This window comes from Procambarus clarkii, chromosome 29, assembly GCF_040958095.1.
Source record: "Procambarus clarkii isolate CNS0578487 chromosome 29, FALCON_Pclarkii_2.0, whole genome shotgun sequence".
In the NCBI taxonomy this organism is placed as follows: Eukaryota; Metazoa; Arthropoda; class Malacostraca; order Decapoda; family Cambaridae; genus Procambarus; species Procambarus clarkii.
In genome coordinates, this window is record NC_091178.1 from 5,589,606 (window position 1) to 5,616,483 (window position 26,878).

Below are 26,878 nucleotides of genomic sequence, written 5' to 3' on the forward strand. Positions count from 1 at the left end.
TGTCGAGTTCCTCCTGCTCCTCAGATGGCGGGCAGGAACCCTGTATGCAGTGTGCATTTCCTCTCTGTATCGCCACACTGAGGCGCTGGAAAAGGAAGCTGGCATGTTGTTGTTATAGATTCAGCTACTCGGAAAAAGTTCCAAGTAGCACGGGCTATGGTGAGCCCGTAACTTACCTGGCACAGGAACGGGGCAAGTAGCACGGGCTATGGTGAGCCCGTAGTGGCCTTACCTAGCACAGGAGCAGTGCTGAAAGGGAAGCTGGCAGCTCTAGGGTCTCTTGTTGTTTCAATTAGCCTAGAACCCAGTTCCTTCTAAAAAATGGTGGCACTCTTACCACAGGCGCCGAGTGTCTCAGAAGCAATGGGGACAAAATTGTAGTGGAGATCCAGTTCTCTGTACCTATGGGATTTGGCTGATTCCCTGTGAGTGGCAGCACCAGCTGGTTGTGTAACACTGAAGTCAATGTAGGTGTTGGCCAGGGTTGATACGCAAATGTAGTCCTACACCAACTGCTTGCCATTCTTCCAGGGGTTGACTGTGATACCATCTTGGCGACCAATAAGAGCATCAGAGTTACGGGGAGTTAGGTAATGGGGCTCTCTTTCAGCTGGGCATCCAGTTGTGGTGAGGCTCCTCTTGATGATGTCGTTAACTTTACTGTACCTCGAGTGCCATCCCCCTGTGCTTTGGCAGAGTAGGCCATGGTGGCCATACCTGTCGGCCACCACCTCGCCGCAAATACAAATATATTTAGTGTGGATTGGGGCAGCAAGACGGATATATATATATATATATATATATATATATATATATATATATATATATATATATATATATATATATATATAATATATATATATATTATATATATTATATATATATATATAATATATATATATATATATATATATATATATATATATATATATATATATTATATATATATATATATATATATATATATATATATATATATATATATATATATATATATATTGTGTGTGTTTGTGTTTGTGTGTTGAAAGTTGCCAACTTCCCAGAAGTTGGCTTCTGGGAATAATATTTAGGTTACACTGTTTTTAGCGCACGATACAACACCTGGCGTGAGTTGCCATTAAGTGGTGTGTTTTGTAGACCTGTACTTTAAATAATTGAACCAGAATGTTCGCCATCTCTACATATTCTAAACATATATATTCGTAATATATATCAGCCTAATAAACAACAATGATTTTACCGCGAGCAGTAGAGGCTGCTTGGCAGACTTCAAACGATACGCTTCCTCTCGTTGTGTTAGGATGTCTGTGCTTGGTTTTAATGCAAGTGGTGAATACAAAACAAGCGGAAGTGACATCACACAGAGGCGGGACCAAAGAGCCAGAGCTCAACCCCCGCAAGCACAACTAGGTGAGTACAATGACACGTAGTGACCGGTCATTAGACCTCAACATCGGTAAGGTTTTTGTATCCAAATATTTTATAATAATACTTGTGGATGTGCCAGTTGTACGAGAGGAAAGAAGAGGGGGAAGATTTAAGAGAAGAGAGAGAATGCATGTGTAAAACTCAGAATAAATTTAATTTAATATGTTTATTTTCACGCCTCGATTAGGCCTACGTAAGCCGGACTTCCGGTCGGGCTGAGAGAGCAAAGCAAATATTTAAACTACATTGGTAACCTAAGCTAAATATGTTCACCCAGAATTTATTCGATAGCCAAACATTCATCTTCTAAATTTGGCAACAATGTCGAATATATACTAAGACAAATTTACTCTGACACCACTACTGTTTTTATAGGACATAATTAACCAACAGATGTTCCTTCTCTATGGGTCATACTTCACATTTGCAAACTTAAAGACCTATTCTATTTGTTTATGTAGCGGTGCTTGTAATGGAAGTACTGTATATGTTTTATTGTCGGTCCACACTCACTTAAAACACTTTTTATAAAAAATAGATGTTATTCATTAAAGATTCCACCTATTAACACACACAAGATATAAGACATCCGTCCTCAGTCTATGTTCATTCCATCCAGCGGTCGACCACAAAGACACATTCATAAATTTTAACTTGTTCATTCACAATAGGGATTTTCTCAAATATAAATTAATATTATATATTAGCACACCAGTAGATTGACGGTTGAGAGGCGGGACCAAAGAGCCGAAGCTCAACCCCCGCAAGCATAATTAGATGAGTACATTGTAGACAATACTAAACAAATGAGACATATAGGAACAAGGGAGGACTGCAGAAAGTTACAGGAAGACCTATAACTGGACGACCCCTCACAGTGTTCAAGAGAGAACTCTATAAACATCTCCAAAGGATACGACATCCAAAGACATCTCCAAAGGTTTTCGACTGGGCATCAGAAAATAACATGATGTTTAACAGTGATAAATTCCAGGTACGGTAAAAATGAGGACCTTAAACATAATACAGAGTACAAAACACAATCAAATGTACTCATAGTAGAAAAACAGCATGTAAAGGATTTGGGAATAATAATGTCTGACGACCTAACGTTTAAGGAGCATAACCAAGCAAATATTGCGACAGCCAGAAAAAATGATAGGATGGATTACGAGAACTTTCAAATCCAGGGATCCCATCACAATGGTTGTACTCTTCAAGTCACTTGTGTTGTCCCGTCTTGAGTACTGCTCAGTACTCACTTCCCCCTTCAGAGCAGGAGAGATTGCTGAAATAGAGGGAATACAGAGAACATATACGGCACGCATAGACGCAATAAAGCACCTAAATTATTGGGATCGTCTCAAAGCCCTCCAAATGTACTCACTAGAAAGAAGACGAGAGAGATATCAAATAATATACACGTGGAAGATACTGGAGGGCCAAGTACCAAATCTACACAGTAAAATAGCAACGTACTGGAGTGAATGATATGGAAGAAAATGCAGAATAGAACCAGTGAAGAGCAGAGGTGCCATAGGTACAATCAGAGAACACTGTATAAACATCAGAGGTCCGCGGCTGTTCAACGTCCTCCCAGCAAGCATAAGAAATATTGCCGGAACAACCGTGGACATCTTCAAGAGGAAACTAGATTTATTCCTCCAAGGAGTGCCGGACCAACCGGGCTGTGGTGGGTATGTGGGCCTGCGGGCCGCTCCAAGCAACAGCCTGGTGGACCAAACTCTCACAAGTCAAGCCTGGCCTCGGGCCGGGCTTGGGGAGTAGAAGAACTCCCAGAACCCCATCAACCAGGTATCAACCAGGTATACCTGATCAACCAGGCTGTGACTCATGCGTCAGGCTGCGAGCAGCCGCGTCCAACAGCCTGGTTGACCAGTCCGCGGCTTGGTCGAGGCCCGGCCGCGGGTTGTTGTTTCAGATTTAGCTACTCAGGACGAAGTGTCCATGTAGCACGGGCTATAGTGAGCCCGTAAAGGCCCGCGGGGACGCTAAGCCCCGAAACCATCACAAGGTAACCAATTTACCCAAAATTTGCTTGTCCATTTTAAGGTTTGGTGCCTTCTTTTGATAATTACTTACTTACTTGTCCATTTTAAATAACAAAGAACAATTTTTATTTATATTACTTCTAAGCTGTATCACTTATGAACCCATCCCTGCCCTTGTGTGGCAGTGCACAATAGAAAGTTGTTTTCACGTATCCATACATTAAAACATTGATTGTAACAATGATATATATGTGCTTCAGCCTACAGTTTAGACCTATTGTCTTATGTATGACCCTCTGTCCTGCGTGACAGTGAATACTAGCATTATCCTCACTTTAATAAGACCTATCAAAATCCTCAGATTAGGCAAAATTGTAATTAATTTTGTCAATAAAGATGTTAATAATAATAATAAGGTAACCACAAGGTAGGGTGACCTTGACAGACTCCAAGAGTAGGCAAACAAATGATTACTGGAGAAAATCCACAGGAGCCGTGATGAGGATTCGAACCTATGCGCTGGGTGTTCCCAGACGCACGCTCTAGACGCGTACCCCACATGGTCAAAGAATTGCAACCTAGGGTACTACTCAAATTCAAATTCAAAATTCAAATTTTTATTCAAGTAAAAGTACATACATAGATAATGAGTTACAAATATAATGTTGGATTTATAGATAGAGCTAGTACATATAATACCTAAAGCCACTAGTACGCATAGCGTTTCGGGCAAGATGTGGAAGAAAGACACTTAGACTAAAACTTATTAGTAATTGAGAATAAAGTATAAATTGTGTTGAAAAAAGGAATAATAAAAAAAGGGGGGGGGGGTTTACCCTCGAGGATTCCGGAGGCTTCGACTGATGCCGAACCAGGGTTTCCCACAAGTTCAAGTATGTTTATTGAGACAAGAAAAAAAATACATCTCAAAGGGATAGAGTAGCTTAGGCTATTTCTACCCCCGTCTACTTCAAGTCCCTCAAGGATATGATTTCATACAAGTTCAAGTTCATATAGTCTGGCTCTGTAGTCCAGTACCTCTATATATTATCGTGATACATCATTCTCACTGAATTCTGAATTAATTTATGGTACCTTTTAACACACATAAACCTACGGTTAGAAATTAGAGTCAAATCACCCAGTAATAAATGTATAACTAACTAATTATCACGGGGTAGCCGGTAAGGGTGGCGGAAAATTTGAGGGAAGAGAGTGACAGGTGCGGCAGGATGGGCGTGAAGGGTGTGGTGAAGGACCGGCTGTACACCACTGCCGGTAACAGCCACATATACTCCCACTGATCTTTCATCTCTCTATATATGTCTACCTCGGGGATTATTGCCAGCTCGTGGTTTATGCATTGATGTGCAATTTAAAAATACAGAATGCAAGCTTCGGTTATTAGGATTTGTTAAATGTTTCAGGCTTGTGTTTTCCTGCAGGTGGGGAGGTGGTGGTGGGAATATTGTCTGGCCGGCGGTTGCCCATCACTATTTTCTTGTTTGGGGCAGTGGAAAAAATAACATCACTGGTTATTTACTGTTACTTATGGGAAATTATTTGGGAAACTTAATATTTTAATATTTACTGCAGGATAACGTGTGTTTTGGTGAACTAGTTGGTAGAGTTTGGTGCTTAACAAATACGGTAATTACATGGAATGTACATAAATCGAGTTGCTGGTTCGGCATTTAATTTAAACACTAAGTCCCTCTGTAAGAAGCCTTCATACAGATATGACGTAAGATATTTTGGCTGATCAATATGATGAATGTAATGTAATAGTATTTGAAAAGCACGAGGCCCAACCTTCCAAGGAAACAGGTATGTTGTGGAGAGAGACTGTGCTCTGCCACACCAGGGCCAAGGTCACGAGGAAGTTACGAGTTCACGGCTGGAGACTGATTCTCCAAGGTTCTTGACATGTATCATTATGACCTGCTACCGTTAAGCAGGAGATGATGGAATTATGTCTCCTCTTTAAATGGCGTGTGTGCATATATATATATATATATATATATATATATATATATATATATATATATATATATATATATATATATATATATATATATATATTGTGTGTGTGTGTATAATATATATATAATATATAATATATATATATATTTATATATATATTCTTTGGGGCACACGTGAGGAACACAAATGCGAACAAGCCTGAATGGTCCCCAGGACTATATGAAACTGAAATCTCAACTGGGGACCATTACACATGGAAAATAATAGAGGAGCTGGTCCCAAACATACACACAGAAATAACACCACATGAGACTAGGAAGCATGGCAGGATGTGCAGAATACCCCCATTGAAAAGCAGAGGTGCAATAAGTACCCTGAGAGAACTCTATGAACATCAAAGGCCCGAGACTGTTCAACATTATTCTACTACACATACAGGAAATAACTGGCCGACCCCTCACAGTGTTCAAGAGAAAACTTGATAAACACCTCCAAAGGATATCTGCTCAACCAGGCTGTGACTCATACGTCAGGCTGCAAACAGCTGCGTCCAACAGCCTGGTTGACCAGTCCAGCAATGAGGAGGCCTGGTCGAGGACCGAGCCGCGGGAACGCTGAGCCCCAAAACCAACACTAGGTAACCACAAGGTAACCAGTACTCACAATAAGAATTACATTTAGTTAGTGGAACTCATGGATAATGCAGTGATTAAGAGATGCAAGCACCTGTCTGACGCACAAAGAAGAATAGTACAGTAGTAGTAGTAATCTACTACAGTAGTAGTAGTCAAAAAAAAAAAAATAATGAGGGTCCAGAAAGTAGATATGCAGCTGATGCTTTCTAGGATTTCTGGTTGCCAACTGGAGGGCAAAATTTAAATAATAATGAGTAAGTATGTTATGTTGCTGTATTTTAGTATACTGTATATCATATAAATGCATTGCCCAATCCCAATATCTGTTAGTTCCACTATGTCCAACAATATATATTTTTTTTTCATTTTTTTTTTCTCCTTTGTTTATAATTTGATTTTGTTGAAGCTTCTACATCTTGGAGAATGCATACCCGTCATTAAGTATGTGAAGTTGGAATGAAATTGGTCAGCAAGTAATTCAGCCATAAGTGGCAGAACTTGTGACTTTTAATTTTTTGGCTCAGTTATTTACAGATTTAAAGCTTTATTTTCTTTGTCGCTTTAGGTTCTTTTTGCTGAATGGAGACCAGATGAGGGTTTTATCATTTATATAAAAAACAGTATACAGTACAGTACTTATATATCCCCTAACCCATTACAATTATCATATTTTGTTTTTTTGGAGGGAGTTATTTTTTCTTGACTTAATTTCAACAGATATTGACCTACAACTTTCACATATTTGAGTATGAATGCCAAGCAATATTTACTAAAACTTACAAGATATGACATCAATTCGAACTACATGTACAATATTTATTGTCGAGACGTTTACCTTCATTTTTCTGTATGAACAGGATTTTCAACTTTGAGACAGTATTCCAAATTCAATTTCTGAGCAATTCTCACGATTTTTACATATGTGCAAAATTTACTAGGTGTAGATGTTTTATGATGAAGTTAGTATAGACACAGCGAAGTCCATTTATTTGTGTGCAGGAAGATGGTATTCTGGTTAGTAATCTAAGCAGGATAGACTGATTTAATAGTAACTTCCTTGCCTTCCCCAGGTGTGTGTGTGTGTCACCTTGAAAACTATGTGTCATCGTGTATCCTGAACATCTTGGAGGAGCACATAGAGGCAACTGCCATAATTAATCATTGTCACCTGCCACTTGATATCACCTTCCTAATAGCAGTAAGTGTCCCTACAGTATGTGTCATGCATGTCATGATGATGTGTTAGTGCGGCATCATCCTTCCTTCCCTGCACTACCCATTTACCCTGGATCTTGAAACCCGTCTCCTTTGAGAATCATTGGTGTCTCCAGGCTATTACATGCCAGTTCTATTAGTTAACTTTATATTGCTTACCTTCATAGTCTATCATCCTTCGAATAAATGGTGACCTGCTTATTATTTTCTTTTTTGCTCTGACTTTTTTTTTAGGAGCTGGTATACTGCACAAATTTTTCAAGATTTTCAACTATGAGAACAATAAAATTCCCTTCTTTTTCTGTTACAATATGGATCACTTAATAAGTTCAAGAAAATGCTACCACAAGTAATTTCAGGTAAAAGATGTAAAATAGGAAATGACTAAATCCCCAGCAATGAAGTCATTCTCCAGTGGAAGGAAGAGTTCCCACCACTAGAAATGGATGGATGCTAGGGAAGTTTGCAGCATCAGGTATTCATTGCAGAATCCAATGAATGCTTAAAGCCAGATGCAACTACAGAGTAAAATATGGAGCATACAGTACTTGATGCTACACTTTAACAGAATGCAAGGGGAAAAAACAACAGAGTAAAATGTTTCATGCTCAAACTGGCCACCATGCTTGGAACAGGGTATGCCATGCCAGATCAAAAAATTAAAGCTCACAAAAATATGGAACCGCAACAGCAATTCAACCATGATTTTCAGCAATTGACCACAGCACGGATAATTTCACATATCAAGATGGCAGCAAATGAACAATCAACAACAGAGTATCCACCTATCCCTCGAGGGAAGGTCAGATATAGAACAATGGTTCTCTAAACCTACATTCAGCAACCCCATCTCAGACTGACAAGAGAGGACTACAGCACATTTTCTAGTAACAGCATCAAGCATACAGTGGTGCATCAAATACTGAACAGGATAATCCAGCTGTTAGATAATATATAACAGAGTACAAATTTGCAAGGCAAAGAACTACAGAAACTACAGCAGAAAAAACAACAATTAAAGCTGCAGAACAAAAAACTTGAACATACTACCTTGCAATATAGGGAATTACTTCACAATTAGCACAGCAAAATATTCATATGCAGAAGGAGAAAGATTGTCTACAGGTATACTGTACTCCACAACAAGAACATTGTCAATACACAAACAAGGACCCAAATAACTAGCATCCCCTACCAACTGTACACCCACTCCAAATTCCAACAGCAGCAGCAGGAGCAACACCAGGTTTGAAAAAACACTGACTACAGCAGAATTTCTCATGTGACACCAGATAGCTAACAGAACTTTAAAATGAGTTGATAAGCAGCACCTCCAATTATGATAGTAACAGAGTAAACAATAAAAAAAGACATAACATAAAATAACCATCAAAATCATACAATGTAATGTGCAAGAGTTTAAGCACAATACTCACTACAGAGATGCTTGCACAAAGATAATATTGTTCTTTTGCAGGAAGCAGTTATGACAAAAGATCATGAGGTATCCTAACTGACAAAAGATCAAACTTGACAGAATTCCAGGAAGAGAAGAAAGTATGATAACAATAAATTCCTACATTCCATACAAGCAGGATAAGAATCCAGTAGTTTGTGGTGAAAAAGCTAACATACAAGTTGTGTAATTATATTTCAGGCATGAAGCCATCATGATCTCTAATATTTACAGACTCCAAAAAGCCAAACTAGACATCATTGCCTACTAGCTCCAAGGACTCCTACATTATTACTGAATAGGACTTTTAACACAAAACATTCATATATAAATACAAGTGTCATTAACATATGTAGTAACCAAATCACTGGAGAAGGTAATTAATGTTACACAAGGAAAATATACACAAGGAAAATATCTTGATAGAAATGACATAACAAGTAACAGGCAATATGGTTTTTAAATAGGAAGGTCATGTATAACAAATGTGTTCAGTTTTTATGACCAAAACGGGCACCAAATGCAGAAGATTGTACTGGGAACATTATACTCCCACACAATTGAATCCATTCACACTAAGTTGCATCTGCACTGATCAGTCTCTCAAAAGCCAGGACTGAAACCCCAGGACCAATACAACAGAGCCATGAAGACCATCAGAAGTACCCAAATGAAAAAACATGGTATTCAATATGGTAATGTATAGCATTTAATGTTCATTTTTTATTCTTAAGTAGCAGTATTATTATTACATATACTTTACTGTTTTTATCACAAATGGGTAGATTGTTGATTTACAGTGTCATTCTTAGTAGTAGGTAACTGTTAGTATATAAAGGGGTATACCCACAGTATACCCCTTAGTATAACTAAAGTGTATATACTGTGGGTCAGTTGAGGCTATGGCTTTAGCTTTGAGGTGCTGTACATTCAGTTCCTTCTCCTCTTCAGGGGGTAGTGACATGCTGTCCAATACAGTTAAATAGGTTCTTTTTATAAGATCTACAGTACATTAATTTAGATTTTATATTCAACAGAATAACTACATTAATTTTATAATATTGTAGTAATGGGATAATTAATGTATGGTTTTCTGCTGGTGCAGCCTACATAATTGTTAGTTATTTTATTTTGTACTTCTTTTCACAGTATCAGTATCAGAACAGCACCCGCCATAACTGGAAGTACACCTTTGTTACATCGAACCAGAATGAAAGAGTTCTCATTCCTGGGTTGTTACTCCCTGTGGCACCTCATGCACCAGTCTTCCTGTATGCACGAGTACCCGAGAGGTTGTTCAACATGCACAACTCTTCTTTTGTGGCTATTGAGGTTTGTAATACAATCTTAAAAGCTGTTTTTCCCCCAAAGTATGTTTTGGTTAGTTATGTAAAATATTTTAGTACTGTTTGTACCATATTCAGTAAGCAACGGCCAAGTATCCAAAATAGTTGGTGCTAAGCTATTGCAGTTTCATAAATTTGTGAATTCTAGATACTGTACAGTGTACAGTACGTGTTACCCTTCCATGCTAGGCTAACATGACATATTTATACCATGCTTATTTATTTACCCACTACAGTACTGTACAGTATATTTGTTTTATTTAACATTTTTTTCAATTAAATAGTGTTCACTGTACTACATTAATACTGTACCTTGAACTAACAGATTATGATTTAAATGGCACCCATGATTTATAAATTTGTTAAAAGGCTTTAATATGCCTGTATTAAAACAATAATAATAATAAAAAGAAATTTGAGCTAGATCCAAGCACATGACCAAACAGCCAGGCCAGGATGATGACAACTCCTCAGGGTTGCAGGGATCTTCTGAAATGCCCCCACCATGTGGAGAAAGATTAACAGTGAAGATTTCAGAATCCACTTCAGAATGAACCCCAGTAGGCTCATTCATAAACTCACAAAGCCTCCAAGTGATGCTCAGCTTCAAACAGACCATCAAGCATCGCTGCCATCAGGTGTCATTACCCTGTCAACTGAGCATAAGGAGTTGCCCACCTCACTTTCTCCCAGACTTGATATCTTGTCAAACAATCTTTGTTGGACAGAGGTCTCTTCTAAGTTAAGATGACACGTTTATCCTGAACACTGTAGTTTCTGGTGCAATGGTCCTTTTCTCTCTAGTGGAGTGTGATGCACAGTCATTTGTACGTCTTTTTTTTTTTTTTCATGTTTCATTCATGATGTTTATGAAACACTGCCCTGGTAAACCTGGTGAATGTTCTGGGAAGTACGGTAGTTTAAAAAAAATGAAGCCCCTGACAGTGTTTTATGTTTCACAATGAGGAATTTATAAGGATACAGTACACTGTACTGCAATAGAATATATAACACACACAGTGGGATTATACTCTTGATTTCCCACTAGCACCACTGGATACACTTGTTCGCCCTCTAACACATAGGATTGCTCACATACTTTACCCTAACAATTTTACTTCACTTTAATCCATACCTGATTAGAACATTTGTTCACTAAAACATCAATGACACTGACAAGATATAATCTGTAGCCCTTAACACGTGGTGACATAATTTGAGAAATTTATTGCACCAGTATAATTCCTACTAAAATTCTTGCAAAAGCACTAGTTTATTCCTGTTGCTATTAACATTATTATAAATATTCTGTACAAGTATCTCATTGTTGCTATTAAAGAATTATACCAATATTTGAATTGCCATTAAAAACACAAATTACAAAGCATGCAATTATTACAGGCATCATTTGTAGCAGAGTTAAGCATTGATAAGTGGGAAGAAGCAGAATTCCTAAACCACACAGTATACATTGGCTCAACAAATGATTGTCTATTCAGCAAAGTGGGACAGGACTACATACCTTGGATTATTGGTAAGTAGTTTGTCATTTACTTGTAAATTTGTGATTTTGTAATAGTTTAATTACAATTATTTTCAAGTGTGGATTTTATTGCAAATAATTGAGTGAAAGGCACAGACAAATCTTTGTTGGATAATATCAGTTGGTAGCTGAAATTGAAATTAAAAAGTTATTAAATGTATTTTGCATTAATATGCAATGAGGGAAAGGTAAAGCTAATTATAGACACGTAAAAAATATATACTATAAATATATATACAGTACTGTACAGTGGAACCTCAACTTACGAATGTCCCTACTTAAGAATTTTTCGGGTTACGACCCCAATTTCATCAGAAAATTTGAATCGGGTTACGACCTTTGCCTCGACTTGCGACTTTGTTGATACCCGTAAGGGTCAACCGAGCGCCTGGTTCCTGGTGGCACGGGTGACCCTGCCTCAGTTTACCAATGCCTCATGGATAATGCCGATCACGCTTAATTCTTTGTAAAAAAAAAAAAGATCTTTTCGGCTTTTATGGTTTTTGAACATAATAATAATTATTATATATATCATGCCATGGGTCCCAAGAAATTCAGTGGTAAGGTTCAGCCTAAGAATTTTAATATTTTGTGAGTAGAGGCAGTGGAGGATGTCCCTTCCTCATTAAGAAAATGTGTGACGTAGGGGAAGAACTACTGTACAAAGTTTTGTTGAAGAAACTCACACGCAGATAAAACTGTAGCAGGCTATTGCATTGACCTTTTTAATGACAATGTGATGTCTCAATACAGACAAGTGTTAAAATGTAGGGGAAAAACAAGTGTCTTTAGACAGATTCTTAGAAAGAAAAGTGGCAGTGAACCACAACCAGGTCCTAGTGGTATGCCTGCAAAACGTAGGAGAGTACACCCCAGAAAAGTTATTACTACCTGATGTCATAATGGAAGGGAACTTCCCTTCCAAACACTGGCCCCACCAGTGTTTGGCCCCACCTCCTCCTCACCATCATCCATGCGCCAACAAGAGTCATCATTAAAGGTAAGCTATAACTTGTACATACTATACTACAAAATATTTGTGGGTATTATGTATGAAATGTATTTTGAAGTTAATATTTTTGGGACTGTGGAATGGATTAATTCAATTTACATTAATTCTTATGAGAAAATGTGTTGTGTGTTATGAATTTTATAAACGTGCTCGGTCGGCCCATACGTGTATCGACAAACTCGAGCACCAAAGCAAACCTCGAATCCAGAGTCAAATTTTTCAAAGAAATTGAGTTCAAGAACCGATAAATTAGAAAACGCATTTGAAAACTGAGGTTCCATTGTTCACATATATATACAAAGTTTACACATATATATACAGTATATACATATATACTATATATATATGCAGAAAAGCCACAGAGAAATGGAAAGGAAATGTTGAATATTTCGGCTGGTAAGTGTTTTATGATTGTCAGTTGCACACGCACACACACACACACACATGCACACAGACACACGCACACAAGGGGCCTCGTAGCCTGGTGGATAGCGCGCAGGACTCGTAATTCTGTGGCGCGGGTTCGATTCCCGCACGAGGCAGAAACAAATGGGCAAAAGTTTCTTTCACCCTAAGTGCCCCTGTTACCTAGCAGTAAATAGGTACCTGGGAGTTAGTCAGCAGTCACGGGCTGCTTCCTGGGGTGTGTGTGTGTGTGTGTGTGGTGTGGGAAAAAAAAAAAAAAAGTAGTTAGTAAACAGTTGATTGACAGTTGAGAGGCGGGCCGAAAGAGCAAAGCTCAACCCCCGCAAAAACACAACTAGTAAACACACACAACACATGTGTTGTGTAATTACACTTAGGTAATTACACAACACAAATACAGTACTATATATGTTAAAATGAGTTCTGATTTTACATTATGCAAAATAAACTAAAATCAGAGAAGGATAAAAGATCATAGTGTGCAGTGAGGGCTTGGAGTGGGTCATGGAAGTCATATACAGTACTATACAATGTATCTGTATCGACAGTCACACTGTTTCACTGTATTAATTTAACACTTTTGCGCACCCGGTGTGCCCCAACCCACCTCAAAGTGGGCCTGTCGTTTCCTAGCACCCATACTAACATATGTACTCTTTCATATTTGTACGCTATGATGTTCATTTTGGTATAAAATTGTTCGCAATCTAAAGGCGCACATTTTAAAACTAGTATCATAATAATTGAACAGTAAATGGAATTTTAACAAATACTGTATTTTCATTTTGGATGCTCATCACCACAAATATTTATAATCTTTCCAGTGTTCTGACCTCAATTGTTGTGCTATGTCGTTCATTTTGGTATCAAATTGTTTGCAATCTAATGGCGCACATTTTAAAATGATCAGATAAACAATATAATTTTAAGAATTATTTTAAATTTTGACACAACATGCGTCATCAGCGGATAACCATCAATTTATTTATTGACGCAGACTGTGTCACCGCTGGACAAATGTCTTAAACTAGTCCTGTGGGAGAGGTTGGGTACAGTTGGCTTCATTCTCAACTCTTTAATTGGGATCCTGGATTCGATTCCCAGGCAGGAGAAAAATTGTTGGAAATGTCTCCTTTCATCTAATTCACATGTGCACCCATCAGTAAATAGGTACCCAGGAGTTAGGCAACTGTTGTTAGGTTGGATCTAGGGGAGAGTCACTAGTTCGACGTTGGAGGGACCTTGATGTATGTCTAAAGTATATACCTAGTGGGCACCATGTACTGTTATGTAATGTTAGCCGCAGGCTTCCTGGCCCCAGTAAATGAATTATTTTTTAATTACATAATATTGTTAAAATTGGAGTTAATTTCACGAAGAAGATAGTGTGAGGAACTAGATTATAAAAAAAACAAATACTGCATATAGTCAATTTGCAATATTGTACTGTATACCCAATACAATTGGTATTCTATTTTCAGGTGGTTTATTTGCCATAGCACTGGTTTTGGGTGCTCTAGGTGGTGGTTGCTATTTATATAGAAAAAAAAAATTAGCACTAGATGAACTGGCACTTGTATCAGCCATGGAAGTCGGTCTTCCAGGGGCACAACCATATCAGGTATGATACTCTTGTTTGTCAAATGTTCACCTATTATTATTATTATTATTATTATTATTATTATTATTATTATTATTATTATTATTAATATTATAACAACGATAATAATGTAAATTTCTTTCCATAAATTCACTTCGGTGAAACATTGAAAATCCAAAATAATTGATTCTGGACTTTGTTTCAAAATTTTCAAGACTTTGATATACATTAGTATTGTGGAGCACTTTAGATTTCTGTACTATTTAACAAAAATTGTTCTTATTTATTTATTTATTCATATATGTACAAGAAGGTACATTGGGTTTATGAGAGTACATAGCATGGTGCGTTTACATTCTTGTAAAGCCACTAGTACGCATAGGGTTTCGGACAAGTCCTTAATCTAACATAATTTTAACTAGGTAATTTCTAGCAAAATATATAAAATGTTAACAGGTACATTGTAAGAATATTGGACAAATATTAGTAGGCACATTAAAGCACATTGATAGCTTTGATTGAAAGCATTGATAGCTTGATTGATAATTTGACAAAGATTAGTAGGCACATTGATAGGACATATAAGATGACAGCAATGATCACAAGGTAAAGTTGTATGATTAGGTACATATATATTGAGGGATTGGGTAGCACACAATATGTATTTAATATAACAACCATGATAAGATACAACCATTTATTCATGATATAAAATGATATCAATGATTACAATGGTAAAGTTATATGGTTTAAGTACATACTGTATATTGGGGAATTGGGTAGCACTAGATACAGTGTGAGTTTAAAGCACTAGGTAGGAAACCATGAAGATGAAATTAGATACTTTTTGTTTTTGTTTTTGAATAAGGCAAAAGTTGGACAGCTTTTCAATTCATTAGGGAGAGAGTTCCATAGATTAGGTCCCTTTATTTGTATAGTGTTTACACAGATTAAGTTTGACTCTGGGGGATATCAAAGACATATTTATTTCTGGTGGGGTTATTATGAGTCCTATTACATCTGTCCAGGGAGAGTTTCAGAACAGGGTTTGCATTTAAGAACAGGGTTTTGTAAATGTAGATGGTACAAGAGAATGTGTGGAGTGAGTTTATGTTTAACATAAAGTGGGCGTTTAGAGGGTAGCTCTAAACGAGTTAAGCTCTAAATGCTAAAGTTTAGCATTTAGCGGGCGCCTGACAGCTGGGTGGACAGCGCTTCGGATTCGTAGGCCTGATGTTCTGGGTTCGATCCCCGGTGGAGGCGAAGACAAATGGGCAAAATGTTTCTTTCACCCTGATGCCCGTTACCTAGCAGTAAATAGGTACCTGGGAGTTAGACAACTACTACGGTCTGCTTCCTGGGGGGGGGTGTAACAAAAAGGAGGCCTGGTTGAGGACCGGGCCGCGGGGACGCTAAGCCCCGAAATCATCTCAAGATAACCACAAGATAGCATGTTTAGGGATTTAAACAGGGGGGCTGAGTGTTGTCTGAAAGTAGAGTTTGTTATTGTTTGTTATTCTGGCAAGTAGTCTATGACTCGAGGTGTCCAAGCTCGACCATCTCCAATCTCTGTGAAACTGTGTGAACATTCATGTATGGTTTAAATTATTTTGTCTAAATGTTTAAACCTGAGCTGCCAATTGGTGACACATGGATACTGACAGTGATTGTTTACTATTGACAAATGACTAATAGCCTTATTTTGCTGTTTTTCTCCCTTGAATCAAGATTTGTTGTTTGTTTTGCTTCATCTTTATTTTCTAGGCAATTTTCTTAGAGTCTAGATCTATATTTTATTCCGAGCTTCCCTTTCCTCTGAGCACACCAGATTCTGGTCCTGATGTTTGGTAGGCCTGTCTGTGGGACTTACTGAGGGGCCAGCCAAGAAAACTGATCATACCCCAGTATAATAGTACCACTTGAAGTAGTAGTGATTTTCCAATATCATTCATTGTGAGAGTGATATCCATTTTTTGAGTAGTTAAAGGATAATAATAATAATAATAATAATAAAATCTTTTCACATTTTTTAACTTTCTATATTGTACAGTATTAAGAAATTATTTTAGTTTATTGTAAACCATAATTCTTTTTAAATTAGTTTTTTCTTTTAGATGGATGCAGTTGTAGAAAAAAAAAATCAGAACATTGAAGCGTTAAATAACGAGTCATCTCAATCTGAGAACAACAAAACAGAAACTATGAACAATGGCAGTGAAGCCCATGAGCAGACAACACATCAGAATTTTGAGGAAGTGGCAGAACAGCTCAGAAAAGGCAAAAAAGGCTTCAAATTTGAGCGGTTAAAGGAAGAGCCCACCACATTATCTAATGGTTCTTTGGGACTAAGAGACATGTCTGTTGTAATTGGCAACCCTGCTTATCAAGAAGACTCACAACAAACACAGAATGAAGATAATCAAAACAAGGAACATCAAGGACAGCCAGTAAATGTAGATTCTTCATTAAAAGATGAACTTATTATAGAAAATCATCAGGTAAATAGCACGTACCCAGATCGAGGCAGCCCAGACCTTTCGTTAGAGGATAATTCAGCCATTAACGTGAACCAGGATGTTCCATGTGAAGAGGAATTGTCAGTTAATGGACATACTCTAGAGTCTGATGACAGGTAAGATTCCTTGATGAAAATTTAGTTAAATTTCTACATTTATTGACATTTGATGTTATTCCAGGCACTGTATATTGTATAAAGCAGCAGCTCCATTATTCACCAATCTGTTAACTGAAATAATCTAAATTACAAAATGTTTGAGTTTAAGGTATAATTCATGAAATGTAAATGTAGCATTATCTAATTATTTTGAGTCTAGTTGAACATTATCCTCAAAATAATACCGTACTGTTGTACAAAGGAAACAGGTGTTATCCACAATGTGAGATAAATTGGGGTGTTTATCCAGTTGTAAGAATCATGCACTGACTTGTGCTGTAATGCAAAGCCCTTTTCTGGTGGACTCTTGGTTCCTTCCCGAGTTAAGTACTGGTCCAGCTAGGCCTTGGGAAAATACACCACGCTTCTGAGCCCATCCTTTCTACCACAAGCAAGAACCAGAATGCTCTCTTGTGAAGTGAGGAAAGCTTGGGGTTTTCAGAGAGCAATTCAAAACTGAGAAAAACTCCCACCAGGAAGCAAAAGTACAACAAAACAAGCATCTGTTTTAAAAATTTGATACTGAACTCAGACATAATGAGACAGTCTCTACCACAGGGTAAACCTCTGACCATCTACAGATGGCTGTCCAGCCAACCTGGTTTCCCCTCACTTGCAAGCGGCTCAAACAAAACTACACACCACTGAGTAGGAGGGAGCAGGGTAAGGACAGCAGCTACTGATCATCTACCAGAAACAGACACTTCCATACAGTCATCACTTTTGTGATTCATTAGATCTTGTAGTACCTGGGTTTGGATGACTACAAGCGAGTAGCTCAGAGAGATACAGAGGGGACCCACCAGAAAGAGGCATTTCATTATACTGAATTTTTATGTTTTGGGTTTATATCTGGTCCCTAATTGCCTTCAACTCTTAGAGGGCCAAATTCTGATCCTGGCTCTACATGAGCAAGGGTGGGGCTCAAAGGCCTAGTGCATTAACCTAAAGTTTGGATCAGCACCTCACTTTGAGAGATATTGTGGGAGCCCTCCCAGAAATATGCAGTAAATTTAATACAAAGATGTTAAGCTGTTACATAGCCTCTGGAGCCAGCTTTTGCCATTAAGAGTTTCATTCATACTGTACATAATAAGATTTATTAAAAATTTTGTGTTTCACTGGCAGAATAACTAGTTTACAGCATGTTATAGTCTTGCCTTGCTTGGAAGTTAATTTCAGGTCTTCATCCAATGTGAATAACGTGCATTAGCCACTGTATGATGAGTGACATCAGCACATTCTCATAATCAAATATAGACAACAAGCCATTTCAAAACAATTTTCCTACTACACCTTTTTTCAATGTGAATATGTGTAACCCTTTCCAAACAAAATTAGCATGAAATTAAATATTGTTTAAATTAATATTTGAGGTAAACCTTTTATCTAATATATTGTATATGTATTATATTTCAAGTAATGCATAGAACAAACAAAAATTTAATTTCACAACTTGACTCAAATCCAGACATGGGTATATTTACCCATACAAACTCCATTGTCATCACCTGAATTTGTCGTATGGGTATTTCAAGATAAAAAAAAAAAAAAAATTCAAGATAAAAAGAATAACACAAATTTGATACAAGACAATGACTGGTTAACCATATGTAACCTAGATTTCTTTAAAGTTTTATTTATTACCATTTGAAAGATCAAAATGTTCCAATCCAAACATACTGTACATGGAATAACTATGCCATCCAGGATACATTGTTTCCACTGTCTTGCTCTATGTGCATACTTTTCTATCTTTTCTAGAATCCTTTGATTCCCCTCAGGAAGAGAATTTTCTTCTAGTCAATTCTGGTAATCCTCTACAGCCTACTTCAGCTAATCTACAAAGCAATTTCCACACATAATCCTTCAATATGGAATACAGGTAAAGTCATTCAGTATCAGGTCTGGAAAATAGAGGGATATAAAAACTTAGTCATTCATAGACAGTGGTGTTTGCAGATCTTGTATATACTAGGGCATTGTCATGTAGAAGCTACAGAGTTGCTCAAATCATTTCATGGTGCTTTACTTTGATGTGTGCAGCCATTAGAGTAAGTATGCTTTGTATTAATTAGTGACCATCTCTGTATGTGATATAGAAAAAATAATTAAAAATGATAAAGAACAGCAGGCTAAGGAGCAAATAGCCTATTATCAGTCAGTGACTTTGAGTTGTAATCTCTGTCATACCGCAAAATTTGCTGAAAATACATGGCAAAGATAGACAAGCTGTAAGAAAACAAGAGAGAGGAATAAAATATGATAATAGTAGATAATTATAGGGAGTAAAGAAGAGTTAGAACGTGGTGAAGAGCTAGTGAGATCGAGAGAAATAAACAAGGCAACATGGGACTTTGTAATGCAAATTGAGATCAAGATGAGAGAGAAAAGCAAATGAAGGCAATATGAGGGGAAATCAAGAAGACATTAGAAGAGTTAAAAAGGGATAAAAAGGTAGTGAAGACAAAGGTGGTATAAGAGATGAAGAGGAAGGAGGTGGAATAGGAGAAATGGAGATGGAGATAGAAAACTGAAAGAGAAAGTAAAAAATAAAAAATTGAGGGAAAGAGAAGATATGTGAACAGAGCATAGGCAGCTGGACATGGAGCTGTCACATGCCCATGTCCATGGGCAGAACTGAAGCAAAAACTCTCAAGCAGTGCAAAAGATGTACTGCCTAAGAACATTGAAGGCGGAAATCACTTTCTCTCACTCAACGTTTGAGATTGGGAAAAGCCATGCCAAGCTCCCAAGGAATGAAGAGGGTTATCAACAAGTCAGGAACCTTGTACCAAAGCCAAAAGAAGCTGACCTGAACTAAAAATATGCTGGGTCCATAAGGAAAGCGAGGTCTTCATCCCGCACGAAAAATTGAAAGATGTCCACCCGAAGGCGAAATGTGAGAAGACGACGACCTCCAGAAATAAGACGCTTAGGAAGAACTGAACAGCACACACAGGTGCACCTGAGAAGGATTAGCTGAGTAATCCTTCTCATATATAGAAAGATAAGAGAAGTCCTCCCCTGGAGCAAAACACCCTTGGGTGTTTGTCACCCAGTGACCCCCCCTTGGGTTTCCCTCCTAGCCCCACAGAGTGGAGCAAGGCAGACCCCATTCCCCCCAGTGAAGCAGAAGGCTCCAAATCCTCATTAGGAAGAGATGGTTCATCTATCTCCACCATTGAAGTGGGTGGGGCAGACTCCGGAGGTGGCCAAACTACACTCAAAAGCTAAACCTGAATAATAAACCTAGTCCATGCAATGTGTGAGGCTTGAAACATATGATCATGTAGCAAACACCAAAGTTGAAAACATGAAAAGGTGGCCATGAAAACAAATGACCCTCCACAAGTGTTTCCAAAAGATGGCTTACACATAACGTTGAAAAGAAGTGGGACTCGACTGCAGGCGACTCGTGGAAGTATGTACTGTATTCACAGACATCAGCGACTGGACTGAGGCAGGATGGTGCAAAAGCTACGACTAGGGTGTTGCCATTTGTTAGTGGCCAGTCATAACTAGAGGGATTCGAGCTCATTTCCGAGTGAATGGTTTACAGTCATCTGGCTGTTTTGGAACTTTGTTTTCTATGAGCCTTGCAATTATCTTTATTGCTTTGCTTACTATTTGGATATTTCTCGGCGAGTGTGAACGTAACAATCTCGTGCTTCCTTTGCTTTTGTGAGGGGACCAGGTTCTGGCTCTGGTCATAGGTAGGCCATACCTGGGCCTATGGCTGATGTGACAGTAGGGGAAAGAGCTCTTCCAGTAACAGTTTTGAAACATACAGTATTATTAACCCACTCTGAAACAAAAGTAGCCTAATGGCCGAGAAGCGGGAACCTTACCTTGTTTTCTGACAAACATTACTGTATTCATTTTACTGCACCTTATAAACAAATTTAGTGAACATATGCAAAAGGAGAGAAAAAATAGGCATTCATTTCGTTGGAGTGAATGTAAAACTTAATAAAACTCACTGCTACTGTACTTGGGCCAGCTTTCCATGTCAGATTTTGTATGCCTCATCAACTTGAGCAGTAGCATAGGTGTTTTTATTTTGGATTGCCTACCTATTGATATTTTTCTTCCTTAATGACTTCATAATGTAGGCATTCATTATTAAGCCCCATCCCTTTTACATTTAGGATATTATATTATATATATATATATATATATATATATATATATATATATATATATATATATATATATATATATATATATATATATATATATATATAATATGGTTAAAAATTAAAGAGGAAATTTTAAACTGCCTACAGTACTATAAATTACACCTGTAGAAAGGCTGTTATAGAATGTCTTAAATTAAATTATCTGTGCATCCTGGAAAAACAGTCTGAAGATGTTCTAGCAATTCATCACTAATGTTCTGAGTAAGATAACATGTTAACCCTGCATAAAGGCAAAAACAATCAATAAGGTATTAGTCTAAAAGTTCATTGAAGAGCCTTTACCAGGTAGGTTGAAGCATGCCTTTCTAAGAGTCCAGTTGTTGAATTGGTGTTAACTCCAGAAAATTATCATAGCTGCAGCCAGACAAACTTGGCACAGTAAATGCTGTAGTTGTGGGATGTTATTTGTTCTACTAATTGATCATGTAAAACATAAACAGCATGGATGGCAGTGACGAAGTTGGCCAGGGTGCTCGACGTAAGGTGCGTGGAATGGCTTCATCTATTACGGACTCCGCCACAATGGTCTCGGCAGAAGTCAGCACCACTAATGACTCTCAGAAGTGCTTATGAGCAGCTGTTAAACATGGATTTATTGTTTGTAAACAGAACTAAAATTGTTTAATTGCAAATGGCTGGTATATATTTTTATTTAATACAAAAAAAAAATTCTTTAAATTTATAGTTCAGAATCATTGCAGTTACTCTGACAATATATACATGTACTGTACTCATTAATTGTTCATAAAGGAACTTGTATTTCTGTTTCCATCTTCAAGTACAGTATAAATACTGTGTATATTTATAGAATTGTGTGCACCTATAAGCTTTGTGTATGGGTGTGGAATTATACTAGCATGTGTTAATTCATACATGTATGTAGAATTTTGTATGCAAGTCTTTAGAATAAAAAAAGGTAACTAAATAATCAGATTCAAATGAATTTAATATGGACTACCTACTTCTATAATTAATTATAAACATCATAATAGATCACACAAGTGGAAAATCACAACACTTAAGCCACAATATAGATAAATAAGATAGTTAATGTGTTAAACCCTTTTGAAGCATCTATGACAAAATTTTACCCTTACATCTTTAGTGTCATGGACTCCTCAGCAAGGATGAGATTATTTTTAGACAAAGACAGAACTCCCCCAAATGAAAACGAGCATGACGTCACACGTGCTGCGCCGCTTGTCTGTGCAGCTCCCTCCTACCAGGGAGGGGGAAGAGGTAGCCCCAGACCCCTTGTGCCAGTTGTCCCCACTTCAGTTCTCGGCTGATGGTTGCCTTCCCTAAGTGTCCTGTAAGTACTGCCCTTGGGGCTTGGGGCCAGCTTCCACAAGTCGCCTTGGGGTCTACCTCTGCACGGTCTTCCGCTGCAGCTTGCTTTCGGTATTGATGTCACTTCTGCGCCATTTTGCAAGCTGTCTCAGGTGTTGTTTCACCTCCGGCCTGCCTCATGCGCTGCCTGAGTCGTCCTGGTCTTTGGACAGCGTGCTCTCTTATCTCTCTTCCCCTCGGTTTGTAGTGTCCCCTTCGGTTCAGGATTGTTTCTTGAAGGCTCTTTTATCCTGTTGGCTTGGCCTCTGGGGGTTGGGTCGGGAAGCTTCATGCTCTTTCCCTGCGCAGGGGTTTCTGCTCTTTTGGTTCTGGTGATAGGTTTGTTCGTTTGCAGCCATCTCCTTTTCTGGCGAAGAATGAGATGACTGCTTTCCGGAGTGGTCCTTGGGTTGTTGATGCTTGGTTGGTTAGGCCATGAGGGGGGGCATCATGTGTTGTGTCCGGTTGCAGCTCTCCGCCATTATTTGTGCGCCATGGCTCCTGTGTCCGGGGATGCGTTTTGGGTTGCTCCAGTTTCCCTTCTCCCCTGTTCCAGAGTTTAGGTCTCCCAGGTTGTCGGCAGGGTTATTTGGTTCAGCCAGCCTGCAGACTATCCCCGTGCCCATGACGTTCGTAAGTTTGCTGCGCTGGCTGCCGTCTTCGGAAACATGTCTTGGAATGACATTCGAGCACAGGGTTTTTGGTGGTTGATCAGGGTCCTGGCTGCATGCTACCTGGTCAATCTTCAGGGGCCTAGTCGGGCCTGTGTCGCTTTGGGTTGGCGGTTGCAGCCAATTATCTCTACTTTGTGTTGAGGAGCGAGTGCCGACCACCTCTCGGGTAAGTCCCTCTTGTTTTTGTCTTTTGGTAAGTAGCTCCGGGGAGCCGAAGGGGTCCCCCCCCACTCTAGAAAACCAGCGTTGAATGTAATGAAATGCCATTTTCTGGGTGAGACCCGGAGACTCCCCTGCAACCCCCCCCCCCCCCCAGTCGGCGGTGTTTTTCGCGTGTTTTGACATGTATCCTCGGAACTAAGGTGGGGATAGCCGGCGCACGGGGTCTTGGGCTCACCTTTCCCCCTCTCGGGGAGGGGGAAGCTGCGCAGACAAGTGGCATGGCATGTGTGATGTCATGCTCATTTGCTCGTTTTCATTTGGGGAGTTCTGTCCACTCATTTAGCTTTCAGTAGTAATTTTAACCATAATAGGGGGTTTGTTTTGGGACACTTACCTTTTTGGGTCCCTGACCCGGTCGATGGCAGAAACAGAATGCCCCAAATCACATATGCAATTCTATAGGCCATTGTTCCTCAAGCCTCTCTGAGGGGACCCAGGTTCTGGCTCATGGTCCCCGGTAGGCCTATGAACTCCATTTACACTGATGCCAAAGTCTAATATATCCATATCAGCCTGGATAGCTCTGGGTCTCACCCAGAAAATGGTGTTTAATTACATTCAACATTGGTTTTTCAGTCAAACACTGCAAAATATATAAACTTTTGCAGATATTTAGAAATGCATCAACAGCTTGTTAAATTAAGTAAATTTAATTTCATGATATACAATTTTTGTATCCTTTTGGTTATACATTTATTCAAACAAGGTAAAATTGATGACCAAACTACACATCAGATGAAGAAACGAAGTTTCAGTCCGTCTTGGACCATTATCAAGTCATGTGTTAGGGAGAGACGAAGGAACGGGCCAATAAATAAGGAAAGATTGAGGTGAGGTGCAGGTAAGAGAAGCCAGGAGGCAAGCTATCCTCTTGCCTCCTGGCTTGCCAAAATTCTTAACTTCTTATCTTCGTACTTTTTCTCCTGCCCACCGCCTTCACTCTTAGGACTTATAGATAGACTGCGCCTGCAGCCCTCCTATAAGATGCTTAAATTTGATGTCGACTCTTGTTTACTAATGTTACCCTTGATGTTCTTGCTTTCCTCAGTCAGAAAGCAACCGAGGGTCGCCTTTATCTCCCACTTTCCACTGACATTTCCTCAAACTCATCAGACACTGTGTTGACTCTTAACTCCTCCTCTTTCAATGGAAAATACTTCTCTCAAACTGTGCCGCTATGGGTTTCCCTCTCTCCCCTGTTCTTGCCAATCTCTATATGGAATACTTCGAAACCGTTCTTCTACTGATACCTGTCCCTCTCTCCGGCTTTGCTATGTTGATGACATTTTTGCTCTATGGCATCATGACTATTCTTTTTCCAGCCTTTCCTCTCCTCTTGTAACAACCTGGCTTCTTCTATCAATTCCAAAGTTGAATGGGAATTCAATTCTCTTCTTTCTTTTCTTGACGTTCATGTTCACAGCTCCGTATCCGGCTTCTCTTTCTCTGTCTACTGCAAACCCATGCATAGTTGTATGAACATACATTCACTTCTTTTCCTACCATCTTCCTTCTGTTAAGAAAAGTGTTCTCATCTCTATCTCTCTTCCTCCACGCTCTAAGCATTGATAAACCTCAGTTTCTTTATTCTGGAATTTCCTATATTTACAAATATCTCTCTCTCCTTGGATACCCCTTACATTTTATCAACTGTGCCTATTCTCAAGCTAAATGAAAGTTCTTTCATCCCAAACTTGTTTCCAACACTAGTACCATTGTGCCTTCCCTTCATATCTGAACTAAAAAATCTTACTAATACCCGTCATCCCCTTGATGTAAAGCTCGCCTTTTGACAAACTAACACTTCGTTGTAATCTGGTTTACACTGCTCCTGCTGCTGGTATCTACTGTGTCTGCAGACATAAACAATGCTCTCTTCTGTCTATAGATTGGTCTCTTTCTAAAGTAATCTTTCCTGCCTCAACTCTTCACAGATGCCGTCTTGTTGAATCGGCCCTGATACACAACACACCCAACATGAACCTTAGTCCTGGCTTTGTTGTTTTTGACTCTTCCTTTTCACAGTACGTATTTAATTGCTCTAACCTTCTTACCAAACATGGCCTGACTTAAGTCCTATCCCCTTTTATTTTTCTCACCCTCTTATTCTTACCTCACCCTATTTTTCATTCATCCCATTATTACACTTATCCTATTCTTACCTTTCACCTTACTCTTGCCTTCTAAAAATGACCTTCTCCTACCTGATCCTCACCTTACCTCTTTTCTTATTTTGTGTGATTATTCTTGATTGAATCTTACCTCCTAGAAATTACCTTCTCTTACCTGTACCTCACCGCACTTCCTTATTTATTGGCACATTCCTTCGTCTCTCCCAACAAATGACTTGATAATGGTCCAGGATGGACCAAAACATCGTCATTTCTTCAACTGATGTGTGGTTTGGTCACCATATCTTCAGCGACATTATTGTGGATCATATCTGCAAGATAAAATTATAAACACTTTATTGAATCCTTGATACTGGTGATCAAATACCTTTAGAATGTTACCACCCTATAATGTGATTTTTACAGTACAGTACAGTGTACAGCATATGAAAATATGCAGAGTTTTGCAAGCATCAGAGGGATAAAGTGAGAAAGCATGTATGAGGAAATCTGAGCAGAGAATTTATTATCTATAGTGTCCTCGATGAGGACAGGTAACTGGTGGCTTCTCAACAGTCCCTCTTTATTCTTGAGGATTTCTTAAAATTGCACTCTATACTGGAGTACAGGTAACCTATAATAGGTACAAGGTTCTAATTTTCCACCACAAGTTGATTGGTCAGTACTTTGAATACTATTCCCCATGGACACAATACTAAAAATATAAGAGATTTCCAAAACATGAATGTGAAAGCATTGGTATTGGTAGCAATTGTAAGTAGGATATTCACGTCTGGGGCATTTGTACTGTCTCGGCATTTATGGCTTTGGCAAGTAAGTGATTCAAGGGATTTATTACCCTATGTGTGTAAAAGCAGCATCTGTTGTACATCCTGCATTTTTGCTTATTGCCGAGATCAGCCCAGACATGTCTGGTTTGTAGTTCTAATCCTCAAGTCCCTCAACTGTTTCTTGTATGAAAGTTGACCTTTTTCTGGGAGCATTTTCAC

The 26,878-nt window shown here is 38.6% G+C and overlaps 1 protein-coding gene across 4 annotated transcripts in view; it reads left to right on the forward strand.

Annotated features, from left to right (window-relative positions):
- Positions 1-22,465, forward strand: part of LOC123752332 (uncharacterized) — a 32,546-nt gene extending 10,081 nt beyond the window's left edge. Inside the window, exons 2-8 of one of the 4 annotated variants that reach the window (XR_011229938.1) lie at positions 7,129-7,256; positions 9,879-10,061; positions 11,477-11,609; positions 14,538-14,677; positions 16,771-17,288; positions 19,095-19,215; positions 21,973-21,989. Coding sequence is in view for 3 of the 4 variants with exons in the window: in XM_069333299.1 (XP_069189400.1) it covers positions 6,309-6,312; positions 7,129-7,256; positions 9,879-10,061; positions 11,477-11,609; positions 14,538-14,677; positions 16,771-17,288; positions 21,973-22,105 (1,239 nt within the window). In the remaining variant the exon portion in view is untranslated. Of the gene's footprint in view, positions 1-6,099; positions 6,313-7,128; positions 7,257-9,878; positions 10,062-11,476; positions 11,610-14,537; positions 14,678-16,770; positions 17,289-17,911; positions 18,665-19,094; positions 19,216-21,972 lie in introns of those variants that run through there. The other 3 variants (XM_069333299.1, XM_069333300.1, XM_069333298.1) reach the window with 3 other exon arrangements.
- Positions 22,466-26,878: the final 4,413 nt, after the last annotated feature.